Here is a 15,601-nt window from a genome sequence, read left to right as displayed (position 1 = left end):
AAGAAATTGATAAGCGGTTTTCACCAAGGTATTCTCCGCAAATGCTGTAAATAGTAGTAACATATAGTTTGGTAGCAAAATAATTCGTAACAAGTAGCTAGTAACACTACTAGGAAAAGGGCTAGTAATGGTGCACCAGTTTTGCCCACTAATAGCGCACTGCTGGTGCGCCATTAGTATCACGCCACTAGTATTTCTTACTAATGGCCCACCACCGGTGCGCCATTAGTATCTGGTATACTAATGGCGCACCGAGCAGTGCGCCATTAGTATAGAACACCATGTGCCATTAGTATGCCTCCCAGGGGGGCATATTTAACCATGTGCTTTGGCATACTAATGCGCACTGTTGGGTGATGCGCCATTAGTGTGATTATAACAGTGCGCCATTAGTGTCTTGTGTGGTGCGCCACTAGTATGAATATTAGGGATTTTTTTTTCATTTCTGATATTTTCACAGGTTAAAAAATATTAGAGATAACATACAACACAGATCTGCTTAGCTTACATACAGGGGGGCCATATGTAACGATGTTACCTGCGTCCACCAGATCATATCCAACACACAAGTTTCATCATATATACATACATAGCCAACACATGGTTCCATCGTTACATATTACAAAAGTTTCACAATGTTCATTCAACACCGTTATCCATCAATTCACAAAAGTTTCACATTGATACAAAATAAAAACACAAATGGAAAAGAAGCACTCCATCCATGCAAGCTTCCGTGAATTAAATCAAATCTGCAAAATGATAAACAAGAAGTTAGAAGAAGAAGAAGAAGAAGAAGAGAAGAAGAAGACTAGAAGAAGAATAAGAAGAAGAATAAGAAGAAGACTATAAGCTTATTATGTAAACTTGATTATTTTGTGCTAACATAAGTAATTTTGGAGCTAACCTATTGGAAACTAAGCATATAAGCTCTAAGTTAGCATATTAGAGCCAACTTAAGTAAAATGAAGCTAACCTATGTCATTTTGGATAAGAAGAAGAATAAGAAGAAGACTATAAGCTTATTATGTAAACTTGATCATTTTGTGCTAACATAAGTAATTTTGGAGCTAACCTATAGGAAACTAAGCATATAAGCTCTAAGTTAGCATATTAGAGCCAACTTAGGTAAAATGAAGCTAACCTATGTCATTTTGGATAAGAAGAAGAAGAAGAAGACTATAAGCTTATTATGTAAACTTGATCATTTTGTGCTAACATAAGTAATTTTGGAGCTAACCTATAGGAAACTAAGCATATAAGCTCTAAGTTAGCATATTAGAGCCAACTTAGGTAAAATGAAGCTAACATATGTCATTTTGGATAAGAAGAAGAATAAGAAGAAGACTATAAGCTTATTATGTAAACTTGATCATTTTGTGCTAACATAAGTAATTTTGGAGCTAACCTATAGGAAACTAAGCATATTAGAGATAAATAGGTAACTAAGTATATATATATACATATATATCATTTTGGAGATCTGACATACCTGACATAGTTCAGTTCTCATTGTTCTTCTCCTTCTCCTTCCTCAGCCTGATGCGCCAAGAGCGGCGAGGTGGTGGAGGCAGCTGTGGGATGTAGTCTTCTACCACAATTGGCGTGGTCATGTCGCCTAGCTGTGGGATCGCCGGCGCCACCACTGGTGCGTGGTAATTGTCAGGCACCACTACCATTGTGAGGCCACCCTCAGCCACTACCATCTCTTGCCCATGGTCAGCCACCACCATCTCTTGCCCATGGTCAGCCACCACCATCTCTTGCCCATGGTCAGCCACCACCATCTCTTGCACCTGGTCAGCCACCACCATCTCTTGCCCTTGGTCAGCCACCACCAGTGCTAGGTCATCCTCAGCCTGATGCCCATCGTCATCCTGCAGCTCCTCATCCCCACTCTGCTCCTCTTCTCCCCCACTCCAGTCCGGATCATCCTTCTTGTTGTCTTCGCTGCTACCAGAATCGCTGCTGCTTTTGCTAAGGCCAGAATCGCTGTTGCTTTTGCTACAGCCATAATCGCTGCTGCTTTGGCTGTAGCCAGTGTCGCTGCTGCTGCTCCCATTGCCTGTCCAAATGCAATGAACGTTAACAATCGATGTGAGACAAAGCCAAATATGGAGGAATAAGAAGAGGCAGAACGCACCGGCATCTTCGTCTTCAGCGTAGCGCATGCGACACATAGTCTTGTTGAAAACCTTCACGATGAGCATTGTGGCGTCATCGTCATACCTCAAGAGAAGAAAGTACCCGGTCCGCAGGTCGTAGGCACTGTAGAACTTCTCCCAGCCACGGCACAGGTACATGTGGCCCTCCTCGATCACCAACTCCACGTCCCACAGCCTGCGAACCCCGCTGCCGGCCTGTCGGAGCTTCACATTATCTGGCGGATCTTCACCCAACATCTTCATAAAAGCGTCAGGCAGCCTCTGCAATTTGGGACAAGGAGTGATGTAGCAAACAACAGAGTTATCATAATGATATGGGTGAAGGGGAGATCTCTCGTTTTATATACCTGCCTTGTGGCTGATACTGAAGAAGAAAGTATGATAGTGAAGAACTCGAAAGCATCCAACTCGTACTCCGGTGAGGCAGAGCGGCGGTGGCTGCTTCCCCCCATCTCTGATAAGCAGCAGAAGAGACCAATTAGTACCCTTACAACATTATAGCAGCATAAATTTTAAGCAGAAGATAATCAACATTAGTCGCAAGTACCCCATATGTCCTATTTTTAGCAAAGTCATGCTAAAATTCACGGAAAATTTCAGCATGACCTTTGCTGAAAATAGGACATATGGAGTACCCGAATTTGCCGGAACGGAAGTTAATCGACATTCCGGCAAACTCAAGGGCCTCTCGGGGACAAAACCTAGCAAACTAGCAAGATGATCATCATCTTTGCAAGTCATTACTTGTCAAATACAGAAGAAGGAACAATTTATTTGTGACATAGTTGGCCCATACAGAAGAAGCAACACCCTACACTAGCCTAAAAACAAGTGAAGTTTCACCCATATAAGAACAACTTTATAACATCAGAGAAGTTGCTATGTTTTTTCTACTGCTAGGAAAAACGTCACTCATTGGAAATGAAAATCTCAGTACCAGCATTTTGAACTTTGAAATGAAATACAGTAGTAGTATTAGTAGTATATGGAGTAGTATCTTGTCTAGTAGTAGTATTAGTTGTATATGGAGTAGCAAGTTTTGCCTCAGAGACAAAAAAAGCTATGTTTTTTCTCAATTCAGATAGCTAAGTGGAAAACCACGTCAAGTTCTGATAATCCATCTAATCTAATGAAATCTGAACTCAACCTGATCATGGTTCATGCCCTCGGACACATCAGCACCTCAAGAATGCCATGACAAAAATGAAAAGGACCAAGACAATCACCACACAAGTGATGAAAGCACTAGCGAATCATGTTAAAGCTAACCTCTACTTTTGACCCTCAACTATAACAACCGCATGTAGTACAGAGAAGTGTTGATGCAGGCATCAAACATTATAATGGCTGAATTTGATTTACTCCAATAATTTTCTCAAGTGACATGATTAACAAGCTTGGGCTTAGCAGTAATATTCTGAGAAAATATTTTCTTGAAGCCTGAACAACTGGCTTTCCTTTTAAAAACAGAACCAAAACCATGACACAATCACTTGACAACATCTATTGACTACATTAGATGGATAAATTCCATATGTTGTGGAAGACCACCCTCAAGCAGACTGCTTATGACCATGGCTCCTAAATGCATAAGCGTTTGGCGAGAAGACATTGTGGACAACAATATTCAGAAGCATACCTTAAGTAATATTCCTAACTATATCATCATCTTATGAAATATTATAGTGTGGTGGCTGTTCTAGAAAATGCAGCAATATTGTAAACATAACTTTTAGACAAGCTAGAGAAAGAGATGAATGGATGAAAATGACACCCTCACTATTTTAAATTTAATAGAAACCACACAGGAGTTACCATCCCCAAATCTTCTTTTTTATTTATGGTCAAGTAATTGCTGAAATATTTGAAACAGAGGCCACCATTGCACCACCATTCACTGACAAACCATTAGAGCATTGTGAACAACAAATTCAGAGAAAACTCTCTTTGGCACACAAATTCAGAGCATTGTGAACAATAGAAACAACTGAATGTCCTATCATGACATGGCAACGAACTAACAAAATTTGCGCGTTCTACCAGCACACCATTAGGACAAAATTTTCTCTAATCTTACTGGACACAAAATTTTTCTTCAGTGTGTCCAGTGCATTTTTTCAGTGTGTCCAAATCTTGCAGGTACCAAGTACTCCAATGCACATGGAGTACTAATTATTCATGTTTTCTAGGCACTACTCCCACAATTTTTTGAACCTAATTTGACCTAAATTCGAGAGGGATTTGACCTAAACCTAGCAAAAGAGAGAAGAAGAGGGCATGGCCGGGAGGGAGGAGAGGAGGAAGAGAGGAGAAGAGAGGCAGAGGGAGGAGGGGACCATGATGAGGTGGTGGCCAGAGCGGAGACGACAGAGGGCGGAGACGGCGAGCTTGGGGGAGGCGGGGATAGACGGCGGGGAGGTCGCGGGCCTCTTCTCCTGGTGGACGTGGGGCCTCCTCTCCTGGTGGAACTCGGGGCGGGGCGGCTCCGAGGCGAGGGAGGCGGCGCTCGGGGGGGAGGCGGGGCTCGGGGGGGAGGCGGCAAAGGGGAGAGGGAGGCGGCGAGGGCGCGTGGGCGGCTGCGGCGAGGTTAGGTCGAGTGGGGGAGGGAGAGAGGCCAGAGAGGAACAGGTGGAGTGGGGGGAGGGTTAGCAATGGCGCACCTCCCCTGGTGCGCCATAAGTACGATGACAGCAATGGCGCACCACCCCCAGGTGCGCCACTAGTACAAATTTTTTATTACAGTTCGAGCACTCAGGTTATATTCCACCTAACCGTATCCGAAACAGAACACACACACTAGCCCGACTGGTCAGCACGTAGCACACACACTAGGAGGTCCTGGGTTCGATTCCCACGCTCCCCAATTTTTGTTTTTATGCATTTTTTTCTTTGCACATATCTTTTTATGCATGCATCCAAATATAACATGTCACATATGCTAGATGCTCAGAATTTCATGTAGAAAAATAATATGCAGTTTGTTGCCATGTTAACAACATTTAAAATGCTGTTTGATATTTATTTGTGTTTAAATATGTTCAAACTTGTTTAAATCATAACTAAATATCCATAGCTCAAAATTTGACAAACTTTATATGCTTTTGGGAGTAACATATATGCGGTGGCTCGTCGGCGGCGGTGGAGCGGGGGCGGGTGCGGGGGGTGCTCGTCGGCGGCGGTGGAGCGGGGGAGGGTGCGGGGGGTGCTCGTCGGCGGCGGTGGAGCGGGGGAGGGTGCGGGAGGTGCTCGTCGGTGGCGGTGGAGTGGGGGCGGGTGCGTGGGGTGCTCGTCGGCGGCGGTGGAGCGGGGGCGGGTGCGGGAGGTGCTCGTCGGCGGCTGTGGAGCGGGGGAGGGTGCACCACACATACATGCGCCATTAGTAGTTTTGCAAAAAAGTATTAAAAATAATTTTTATACAAATGGCGCACCGTGGCACAGTGCGCCATTACTAGTTTGAACTAGCAATGGTGCACTATGCGACGGTGCGCCATTAGTAGTTTTGCAAAAAAGTAAAAAAAAGAAGACAGTAGTGGCGCACTCAACGGTTGGTGCGCCATTAGTAGTTCTAACTACTAATGGCGCACTTTGCCCGGATGCGCCATTAGTATGTTTGAAAAAATGAAAAAAACATTTTGTTACTAGTGGCGCACCTTGTGCCTGGTGCGCCATTAGTGTCTTACACACTAATGGCGTATCTTCACGTGGTGCGCCATTAGTAAATAGTAGTGGCGCACCACTTCTCTAGTGCGCCATTAGTGTCAATTTCATCTTTAGCCCTTTTCCTAGTAGTGTAACAATAGTAACGAAGGTGTAGCAAAGTGGCCCAATCCTTTTTATAGCGAAGGACAAGCTGAAAGTACGAGCAAAACGTTCTCGAGGATACATGAGAATTTCATCTAATTACGTTCATCATGTTTAGTTGATTTGTGTTCACTACTTTGATAATTTGATATGTGGGTTGACTGGTGCTAGGGTGTTGTGCTTACTTGAACAAACAACCTACTTACGATTACCCCCTCTCACAAGCATCTGCAGCTACGAAAAAAAGAATTAAGATAAATCTAACCATATATAGCATGAAACATATGGATCCAAATTAGCTCTTATGGAATAGCGCATAAACTATGAATTAAGCCTTTGTCACTCTCGCAACCCATCATCTACTTAATACTTCCCAATGCCTTCCCTAGGCCCAAACATGGTGAAGTGGCATATAGTCGATGTTCACACGACACCACAAGAGGAAGAAAAACATACACATCATCAAAATATTGAACGAATACCGACTTCACTTGGTTACTTATAACAAGACTTCTCCCATGTCCTCGAGAGCAAACAAAACTACTCACAAATAATATTCATGTTCATGATCAGAGGAGAATAATATATGATTAGCAATCTGAATATATGATCTTCCACCAAACAAACCAGCTAGCATCAACTACAAGATATAATCAACACTACTAGCAACTCACAAGTACCAACATGAGGTTTTGAGACAAAAATTGAATACAAGAGATGAACTAGGGTTTGAGATAAGATGGTGATGGTGAAGATGTTGGTGTAGATGAGTCCTCCCATGATGGGAGGATCTTTGATGGTGACGATGGCTTCAGTTTCTCCCTCTCTAAGGGAAGTATCCTCGGCAGAATCGCTTCACTGAAGAGCAAAAGTGCTCCTGCCAGGTTCTGCCTCGAGACGGCGGCGCTTTCGTCCCGAAAGTCTTCTCTTGATTTTTTAGGGAAAATGGCTTCATATAGGAGAAAGAGCACGGAGGCCTGCTGGTAAGCCCACAATCTCATATGGCGCACCCTTGGGGGGCACTACCTGAGCTTATGGCTCACTGGTGAGGGACCCTCCTGGTGATTCTTCTTCTAGTTTTTTTATTAATTCGAAACTAAATATCCATAAATTTTCAGGTCATTTGGAGCTCCGGAGAATAGCTATCACCGTTGTAGCTCTTTTTTCAGGTCCAGAATTCCAGCTGCTGACAATTTCCCTCTTCATATAAATCTTGCATAATAAGAGAGAAAAGGTATTAGAATTGAATCATAAAGTGAAATATTGGCCTGGAACATTATAAATAACAGTAGGAAAATATGATGCAAAATGAACATATCAACTCCCCCAAGATTAGACCTCGCTTTTCCTCAAGCGAATGTCGAACTCGATAATCATGACCACATGTTTATACAGAGAGGTGTCAATAACACAAAATACGAACATGGTAGCATCATGATAGTTTTATAACATCAATTATAGTACGTCGGCATCCTGGGAACGGGGGTACCCAAACTTGCCTGCCTGCGACCCAGGGTGTGGCTCATCCAGCGGCCTGGTATGGCCCATCTTCATCAGCAATCACTCAAGACCCTCGCGAGGGGCCAAGCGCGCCTCGCGAGGCGGGCAACGCCAAAACCTCCTGGGGGCAGCCTCCCTAGGATGGCTCCTGAGGAGCAGAGATATCTATGCAAGGGGCACCTCACGAGGTTCACGTGACGTGGGCCATGACGACCAAGGCCAGGCGGTCGCCAGCGGGCGCAGGGTGCCAATTTCCTCTTTGGTGCTAAAGGGGAAAGCGCAGGCAAGGAGTCCCGAGGCATTAGGCAAAGGTTTCCATATCAGTGCAACAAGACCAAGACCAGCAAGACGACAGGATGGAGGTCACCACGGAGCCCACGGCGGCGTCATCACCAGAGCCTTTGGCAGGCGAATCCACCTTTTGTTAGGATATCTTGTACTAGTTGTCTCCCTTTGAAATTGGCCATTGTGGGATCCCTTCCCTCCTAAACATTTGGGAAGAGGACCAGGGCCTCTATAAATAGGGCTAGCCCCCACCATAGTCAAGGATCGGCTCATCTTGGATCAGATCCACTCCACCAAGGCCACCTCACCAGCTCATCGAGCTTAATAACACCTCTCCTCAGGAGGTGTTCATCCCTTGTACTAGTTCATCCTCAGCCTATGAGGAAATCCACCACACCACACTGGAGTAGGGTATTACACCACAATGGTGGCCCGAACCAGTATAAACTCTCGTGTCTCTTGTTCCTTGGGTTTGGCGAGCTAGGCCTAGAGATCGTTACGAGAGTGAGCCGGAGAGAGAGATCTTCGTGCGCACCCTAGTGTTCGAACCTCAAGGGTTTGCCGGAACACATGATCCGACATTTGGCATGACAGGTTGGGGTGCGCTGAAGCTTTCCCTCCGTCGATTCACGCTCCGATGCTCCACCGCATCCATGTCTGACGCTCGCCAAGCCCGTGCCGAGTGCCAGGCCACCCTCGCCGCCCGCGTCGCTTAGACGGCGCCCGTTGGCGGACCTCCCCGCCGTTCTCCATCACCTGCTGCCAACGCCGCCACCGGCCCGGCAGCAAACGAGTAGAAGGCCTCATCGCTGCACCCCTCTTTGCGGCAAGAAGGACGCACCGCCACCCCGTCGCTGATGTCGGTGTTCTGGGAACGGGGGTCCCCAGACTTGCCTGCCTACAGCTCGTGGCGTGGCTCCACCAGCGGCCCTGTACGGCCCATCTTCACTAGCAAACACTCAAGACCCTCGCGAGGGGCCAAGCCTCGCGAAGCGGACGACACAAGACCTCCTCAGGGGCTGCTTCACTAGGCTGGCTCACGAGGGGCGGAGAGATCAAGGCAAGGGACACCTCGCGAGGTTCCTGTGACGCAAGCCATGACGACTGGAGCCAGGCGGGCGCCAGCGCGCGCAGTGTCCTCGTTTCCTCTTTGGTGCTAAAGAGGCAAGCGCAGGCGAGGAGTCCCGAGGCATCATGCAAAGGTTTCCATATCGGTGCAACAAGACCAAGACCAGCCGGACAACAGGAAGGAGGTCACCGTGGAGCCCAAGACGGTGTCACCACCAAAGCCTTTGGCAGGCGAAGACTACTTTTGTCCGGATAGCTTGTACTAGCTGTCCCCCTTCGAATTGGCTGTTGTGGGATCCCTTCCCGCTCAATATTTGGGAGGAGGACCAGGGCCTCTATATATAGGACTAGCCACCACCGTAGAGAGGGGATCAGCTCATCTGGATCATCCCGAACCATATAAGTTCACCAAACACAAGAACACCTCTCCTCAGGAGGATGTTCTTCCCTTGTAACTGTTCATCCACAGCCCAAGAGGCAATCCACCACACCACACTAGAGTAGGGTATTACACCACAACCCTGGCCCGAACCAGTATAAATCTTGTGTCTCTTGTTCTTTGGGTTCGTCGAGCTAGGCTATGAGATCATGGAGTGTGCGAGCTAGAGAGGGGGAGAGATCTTTGTGGGCACCCCCATGTTCGAACCTCAAGAGTTTTGCCGGAACCCAAAATCCGACATTTAGCGCGCCAGGTAGGGGTGCGCCGGAGCTTCTCTTCTGCCAGTTGATCCGCCGACACTCCGCGGTTCTGATGTCTGGCGACCCGAGGACCGACGCCAACCGCTGGGCAGCATGGCCGGCCCGGGCGGCGCTGTCCGCCCAAGAAGACCTCAACCCTGCACCCCAGGCGACACGCGCGCCGCCAAACGCCGCGGGGCGCGGGCGGCGCGGTCAGACGCCATCCACCCTTACCCATGGCAAGTACAGGAAGCCACAAGGGCCTCAATCCATGCTGCGGCCACGGCGCCGCACACCCGACGGGAACAGGCAAACATGAGGGCCGTGCTCACGGTGGCTCGGGAGCAGCTGCGATGCCGGCTGATGGAGAGCGGCCGGAATGCATTGCTGGAGCGCGTCGCCGAGCTACTGGACGCCGCGGCCTCGGGAGTGCCACTCTTCTGCTCCCTGCTTACGCCTTAGGCCGTAGCCGGATCGCACGGTGGGCCTCGCCGCACTCGCATGCCCCCAGGTGCGCCAGGAGGCTTCATCGACACTGACGCGACCAGCAACATCGGACGCCCAATCGCACCCGCGCCACCCCCGATTAGCACGGGCACGAGCGTTACCGCCCGCGGCCCCAACGGAGTGCCACCCTATCACCCTCAGGGCAGCGCGCTGGTCCTGGCAACATGGAGGGCGGGGCACTTCGGCAAGGTCTTCGGGGCGATGGCCCCGGAGGCCTACGTGCCCCGCATGATGGACTAGGAGTACGCGCTGGAAGACGACCCTGGCTCGTTCCTCGAGCCAGGCTGGGAGGAGGAGGCGGTAGAAGCTGAGGCCTTCCAGGAACACCCCGGGAGCCTCGCCAACCATGCCGGCGACAACAGGTACAGGGTACCACTAATCTCTCAGGAGCAAGCTTATGCTAACAATGGGTCGCAGGAGGATCAGGTCACAACAACGGACGTCGGCCCCAGCTCAATGGCCTCCCTCCCACTAGGAGGGGCGCACTGGGGGCTGCAAGGGAGGGGCCGAGAGCCAGGCCCCTCCCTGCATCGCATGGAGCAGGGCGTTCCCCGGAGGTAGGCCCTCTGTCGGGGAGGTGCTGGTGAGCATACCCCCGGCAGAGGACCCGTGGTTGCCGAGGGCGCCGCTGGCCTCCCCTTTGCCCCTTGGCTTCGTCCTAGTTTCCGGTCGCACCAATGGTGGTCAGGGCGGCGCAAGGCGGGGCCCTCGTCTGGCGACATGAAGTAAGGCTCGCGCCTGTGAAGATCTCCGCTCATGACACTCTCACGTAATAATGAGTGGGGTTGTACATGGCCCAGAGTCTCAGGAGTGCCGCCCTCGGGCCTCGGTGGCTTCCTCCCACGTCCAAGTGGCGGCACTTAGCTCCGCGCTGGTGAGAAGACAAGAAGACTAGACTAGGTGCCGGACGCGGCCATTTGTCTTTGACCTCTTTTTTGTAGCCCTGTTCTGGCTTTGGATTTAAGTTGAAGTTGAATTTTCATTGGTATGCGCGGGGGGTGACTTTTCTCGTTCGTTCGATTTCTTGCCATCTGGTTCCTTGCCCTGACTCGGAGTTCGCACTTGCTGCCTCCCCCTCGCGAGCCCCTCGCGAGCGGGGGCTGGGCACGGCACGCGCGTGCTGCGCACACGCCCTTCCATGGCTGGCGCTAGCTCCTCGCGAGGCCCTCTCGGACGGATCGATAGACCCTTCAGGAGCTCAGGAGCTCACGAGCTGGTCAGGAGCCGATCCTGACTAAGGTAAATCTCAGCAGTAAGTTCGCGACGTGACTCGCAGGCTCGTAAAAACACATTTCCGGCTTGGCCAAAGAAATAGAAGCGATAATATGTTTACATGAGGGGCTCCCCCTCCCAAAATGCTCTTACAACTTTCAGGGCTGTGCCCGAGCTTTCACATGCAGGGTCGACAACAAGGAAGCACGGGCTCAATCGGACATATCGCTCACCACGTCGTCTGGGCCGCCGTCAGACGCGCCGCTAGCGTCGCCGTCACCATCGCTGACATCACCATCATCGTCGCCGGCGTCGCCGCCACCATTGCCGGCGCCGCCCTCACCATCGTCCACCACGTCGCCTTCTTCCGCAGCGACCACCACCGCGTCGTCCTCGGAGGTCAAGGCCCTTACTAGAGCATCCACATTGTCCTCTATCCAGCGTGCCAGGTCGCCCCAGATGGCCTCGGGCACCGGGGCAATGGCGGCGTCGAAGTCAAAGTTGGGGTAGGTGTTCTGGAGGTGGCTGAAGACACGGGAGAATGCGTTCTTGAGCAGGCCGCGACTCCTCTCCTCAACAAGCACGCGAGCCCTCTCGGATCGATTCTCCAGGCGTGTCACCACGTCAGTGAAGAAAAGGAGGTGACTGGCATAGTCGTTCGAGTGGGGATGAGTTGCATCCTCATCGCAAATGGCGCCTAGTGCCGCATTGGCTCTGATCCTGAGGCTTTTGAGCATGGGGGCGTGCTCGCTGTCTAGCGTCCGCCGTCGGAGCGCTTCCTCCCTGCTCTGCTGCACGGAGGACTCGACGTTGGCGACCCCCTGCTGAAGAGAAAGCAGCTCGGCACGGGCGGAAGCCAGCTCAGCTTGCACTGAGGTCAGGGCGGCTGCGGCAGCCTTCTTGCGATGTTCCACCTCAGCCAACCCTGACCTGAGGACGGAAGTCCTGCCCACAGCTTTGGCTTCCACCAGCTCCAGCTTCAAGTCGTACCTACCCTCAAGGTCCGTGCGAGCCTCGGCCACCCGATGGTCGACCTCCTCCTGAGCCCTGGCCTCGCGCGCACCAATAGCATCCTCCGCTTGGGCGACTTGGCGCTCCCTTGTCTGCAACCGCTCAAGCTCAAGGCTACGCTCCATGGCTTCCTGCGCCAACGCTTCCTCGTGCTTCAGGATCTCTTCCTCCTCAGCAGGCGTCCCCTTCATCGACGCTAGGGCGGCCTTGCGCGCCTCCACTTGCTGCTCCAAGGAGGCGCTCCAGGCCTGGAGCTCCCACGCGTGTTTCTCTACGATCTCACGGCGACGATCTGCTTCTCGGGCTTCTTCTAAGGCTCGAGCCCAGGCCTCACGCAAGGCCGCAAGAGACGCCTCGGCCTTCACATTGTCAAGCTTGCACTGGTTCCGCCCGAGGTTGATGGCCACCTTCAGTTTGTGCCGCTCCTCCATCAGCCGAAGACCCTCGGCCTCGAGGCACGCGTCTACATCCACGAGTTCTATGCCGAGCCAGCTCATCGCGCCATCGCCTCCCGGAAGACCTCATGGCGGATGACACCCCGTTCGTGCGCAAACTCGAGTGCACGGCCAATTTTGTCCTCCGCAGCGGGGGTCGCTGAAGGGGCCTGAAGCGGCTCGCTCCCTTCCAGCAGGGGGCTGGGGGCTGGCACTTCCCCAATCATTAGCTGGGCCACGACGGAGGCCTGGACGGGGGAGGGTCCAATGCTCGAAGAAGGAACCAAGACCGAAGCCATCCAATCGCCGCCCACGACCAGAGGAGGAACCCTTGGCACGCTCGTTGCACCCCTGATGGGGCCACAAAGAAGAGACGGCAGGAGCGCGGGCTTGAGGCTCCAGGCTAGCACGTCGGCCTCCCTGGGCGACCTCGCGCCGGGGGCGGCATGCTGGCCTGGGACGCTCAAGGCCAGCAGGAGACTCGAGGCAGGAGGAGGTTGCTTCTCGGGTGTCTTCACGGCCTTAGAAGATGGGACCCTGAAGATCCATTGTCAGGAAGGGAAGCAGCACTCGAGGAATTATAAAGATAAGGTGCTTACTCATCTATGGCGATGTACTTCCTATGTTTCAATGGCCGGAATGCGCCGCTGCCGTAGCTTGGCGACCCCTTCCTTTTGCGGAGCGCGTCCAAGTTTACGCGGAGCCGGGCGAAGCGTTGGACATGGCGACCAGCGCAGGGCACGGCTGGTGAAGCGCCCGGCGAGGCGACCTCAAGAGCCCCAAGCCGGGGAGAGCCAACGAGTTCCGCCTCGTGACGACCTCCGGAGGCTTCGGGAGCTTCGACCTCAGGAGCAGCGGATTGCGTCGCCCCCTCAACTGCCACGCTGCAGAGTCACGGTCTCCCGAAGATGATGCCTCAGGAACCGCGGGCGGCTTCGACACCCCGGCAACCGCGTCTCCGGCCTCTGGTGGTGCTTGCCCCCCTGCGTCCACTCTTGGGGAAAGTTTGGCGCCAGCGACAAGGAGGGGAACCACAGTGACGGGGTTCTCGTGGGGCCCATCAAGGCCGACTGGACGCAGCCCCCATTCGTCAAAGGGGGGGCATCTGCCCCGCGAACTCCACCCTGTTTGAGCAACAGTACAAGAGATAGCCCTCAGGTGGCATATCGGCTGGCGAGGGGTCGCCCGCCAGGACCTCGAGCACAGTTCTTTGTGCCTCGAGCGGAAGCTCTGACTCCTGAAGCCTCATGCGATCCGGGCCGACAGATAGGGCCCACATCGGCTGGGAATGGCGCTGGAGTGGGGCGACACGGCGTCGGAGGAACTCCTTCATCACCATGGGCACGATCAAGCCAAGGTCTTTCAACCTCCTCAGCCAGAACTAGACGAAGGCGAGGCGGGGGATCGTAAGCTTCTCGTGAGCCCAGCCGGAGCTGGGGACGGTGATACGTCTTCAACGTATCTATAATTTTTGATTGCTCCATGCTATATTATCGACTGTTTTGGACATTATTGGGCTTTATTTTCCACTTTTATAATATTTTGGGGACTAACCTATTAACTGGAGGCCCGGCCCAGAATTGCTGTTTTTTTTGCCTATTTTAGGGTTTCGAAGAAGAGGAATATCAAACGGAGTCCAAACGGAATGAAACCTTCGGGAACGTGATTTTCTCACCGAACATGATCAAGGAGACTTGGACCCTAAGTCAAGAAAGGAGGAGGCCATGAGGTAGGGGGGCGCCTACCCCCCCCCCCCAGGCGCGCCCTCCACCCTTGTGGGCCCCCTGTTGCTCCACCGACGTACACCTTCCTCCTATATATACCTACGTACCCCCAAACGATCAGATACGGAGTCAAAACCCTAATTCCACCGCCATAACTTCCTGTATCCATGAGATCCCATCTTGGGGCCTGTTCTGGAGCTCCGCCGGAGGGGGTATCCATCACGGAGGGCTTCTACATCAACACCATAGCCTCTCCGATGAAGTGTGAGTAGTTTACCTCAGACCTTCGGGTCCATAGTTATTAGCTAGATGGCTTCTTCTCTCTTTTTGGATCTCAATACAATGTTCTCCCCCTCTCTTGTGAAGAACTATTCGATGTAATATTCTTTTTGCGGTGTGTTTGTTGAGACCGATGAATTGTGGGTTTATGATCAAGTCTATCTATGAACAATATTTGAATCTTCTCTGAATTCTTTTATGTATGATTGGTTATCTTTGCAAGTCTCTTCGAATTATCAGTTTGGTTTGGTCTACTAGATTGATCTTTCTTGCAATGGGAGAAGTGCTTAGCTTTGGGTTCAATCTTGCAGTGTCCTTTCCCAGTGACAGTAGGTGCAGCAAGGCACGTATTTTATTGTTTCCATCGAGGATAACAAGATGGTTTTTTATCATATTGCATGAATTTATCCCTCTACATCATGTCATCTTGCTTAAGGACTTACTCTATTTTCATTAACTTAATACTCTAGATGCATGCTGGATAGGCGATCGATGAGTGGAGTAATAGTAGTAGATGCAGGCAGGAGTCGGTCTACTTGTCTCGGACGTGATGCCTATATACATGATCATACCTAGATATTCTCATAACTATGCTCAATTCTGTCAATTGCTCAACAGTAATTCGTTCACCCACCGTAGAATACTTATGCTCTTGAGAGAAGCCACTAGTGAAACCTATGGCCCCCGGGTCTATCTTCATCATATTAAATCTTCCAATACTTAGTTATTTCCTTTGCTTTTTTACTTTGCCTTTATTTTACTTTGCATATTTATCATAAAAATACCAAAAAAATTATCTTATCATATCTATCAGATCTCACTCTCGTAAGTGACCGTGAAGGGATTGACAACCCCTTGTCGCGTTGGTTGTGAGGAGTTATTTGCTTTGTGCAGGTACTAGGGGACGCGCGCGCAACCTCCTACTGGATTGATACCT

At 51.1% G+C, this 15,601-nt stretch overlaps 1 protein-coding gene across 1 annotated transcript; it reads right to left on the bottom strand.

Moving 5' to 3' along the window:
* Positions 1-1,502: 1,502 nt before the first annotated feature.
* Positions 1,503-8,558, bottom strand: LOC147971788 (uncharacterized). The gene is made up of 4 exons (XM_087524118.1): positions 8,487-8,558; positions 2,513-2,651; positions 2,144-2,389; positions 1,503-2,065 (listed from the first exon to the last, which is right to left on the bottom strand). Exons 1-4 carry the CDS (start codon positions 8,556-8,558, stop codon positions 1,503-1,505), a joined length of 1,020 nt encoding a protein of 339 aa, XP_087380244.1.
* Positions 8,559-15,601: the final 7,043 nt, after the last annotated feature.

This window comes from Triticum urartu, chromosome 5A (assembly GCF_056163025.1).
Source record: "Triticum urartu cultivar PI428250 chromosome 5A, HENAU_Tu73, whole genome shotgun sequence".
Classification (NCBI taxonomy): domain Eukaryota; kingdom Viridiplantae; phylum Streptophyta; class Magnoliopsida; order Poales; family Poaceae; genus Triticum; species Triticum urartu.
Note: the sequence above shows the minus strand (reverse complement) of the source record. Positions and strands in the feature narration are given on the sequence as shown.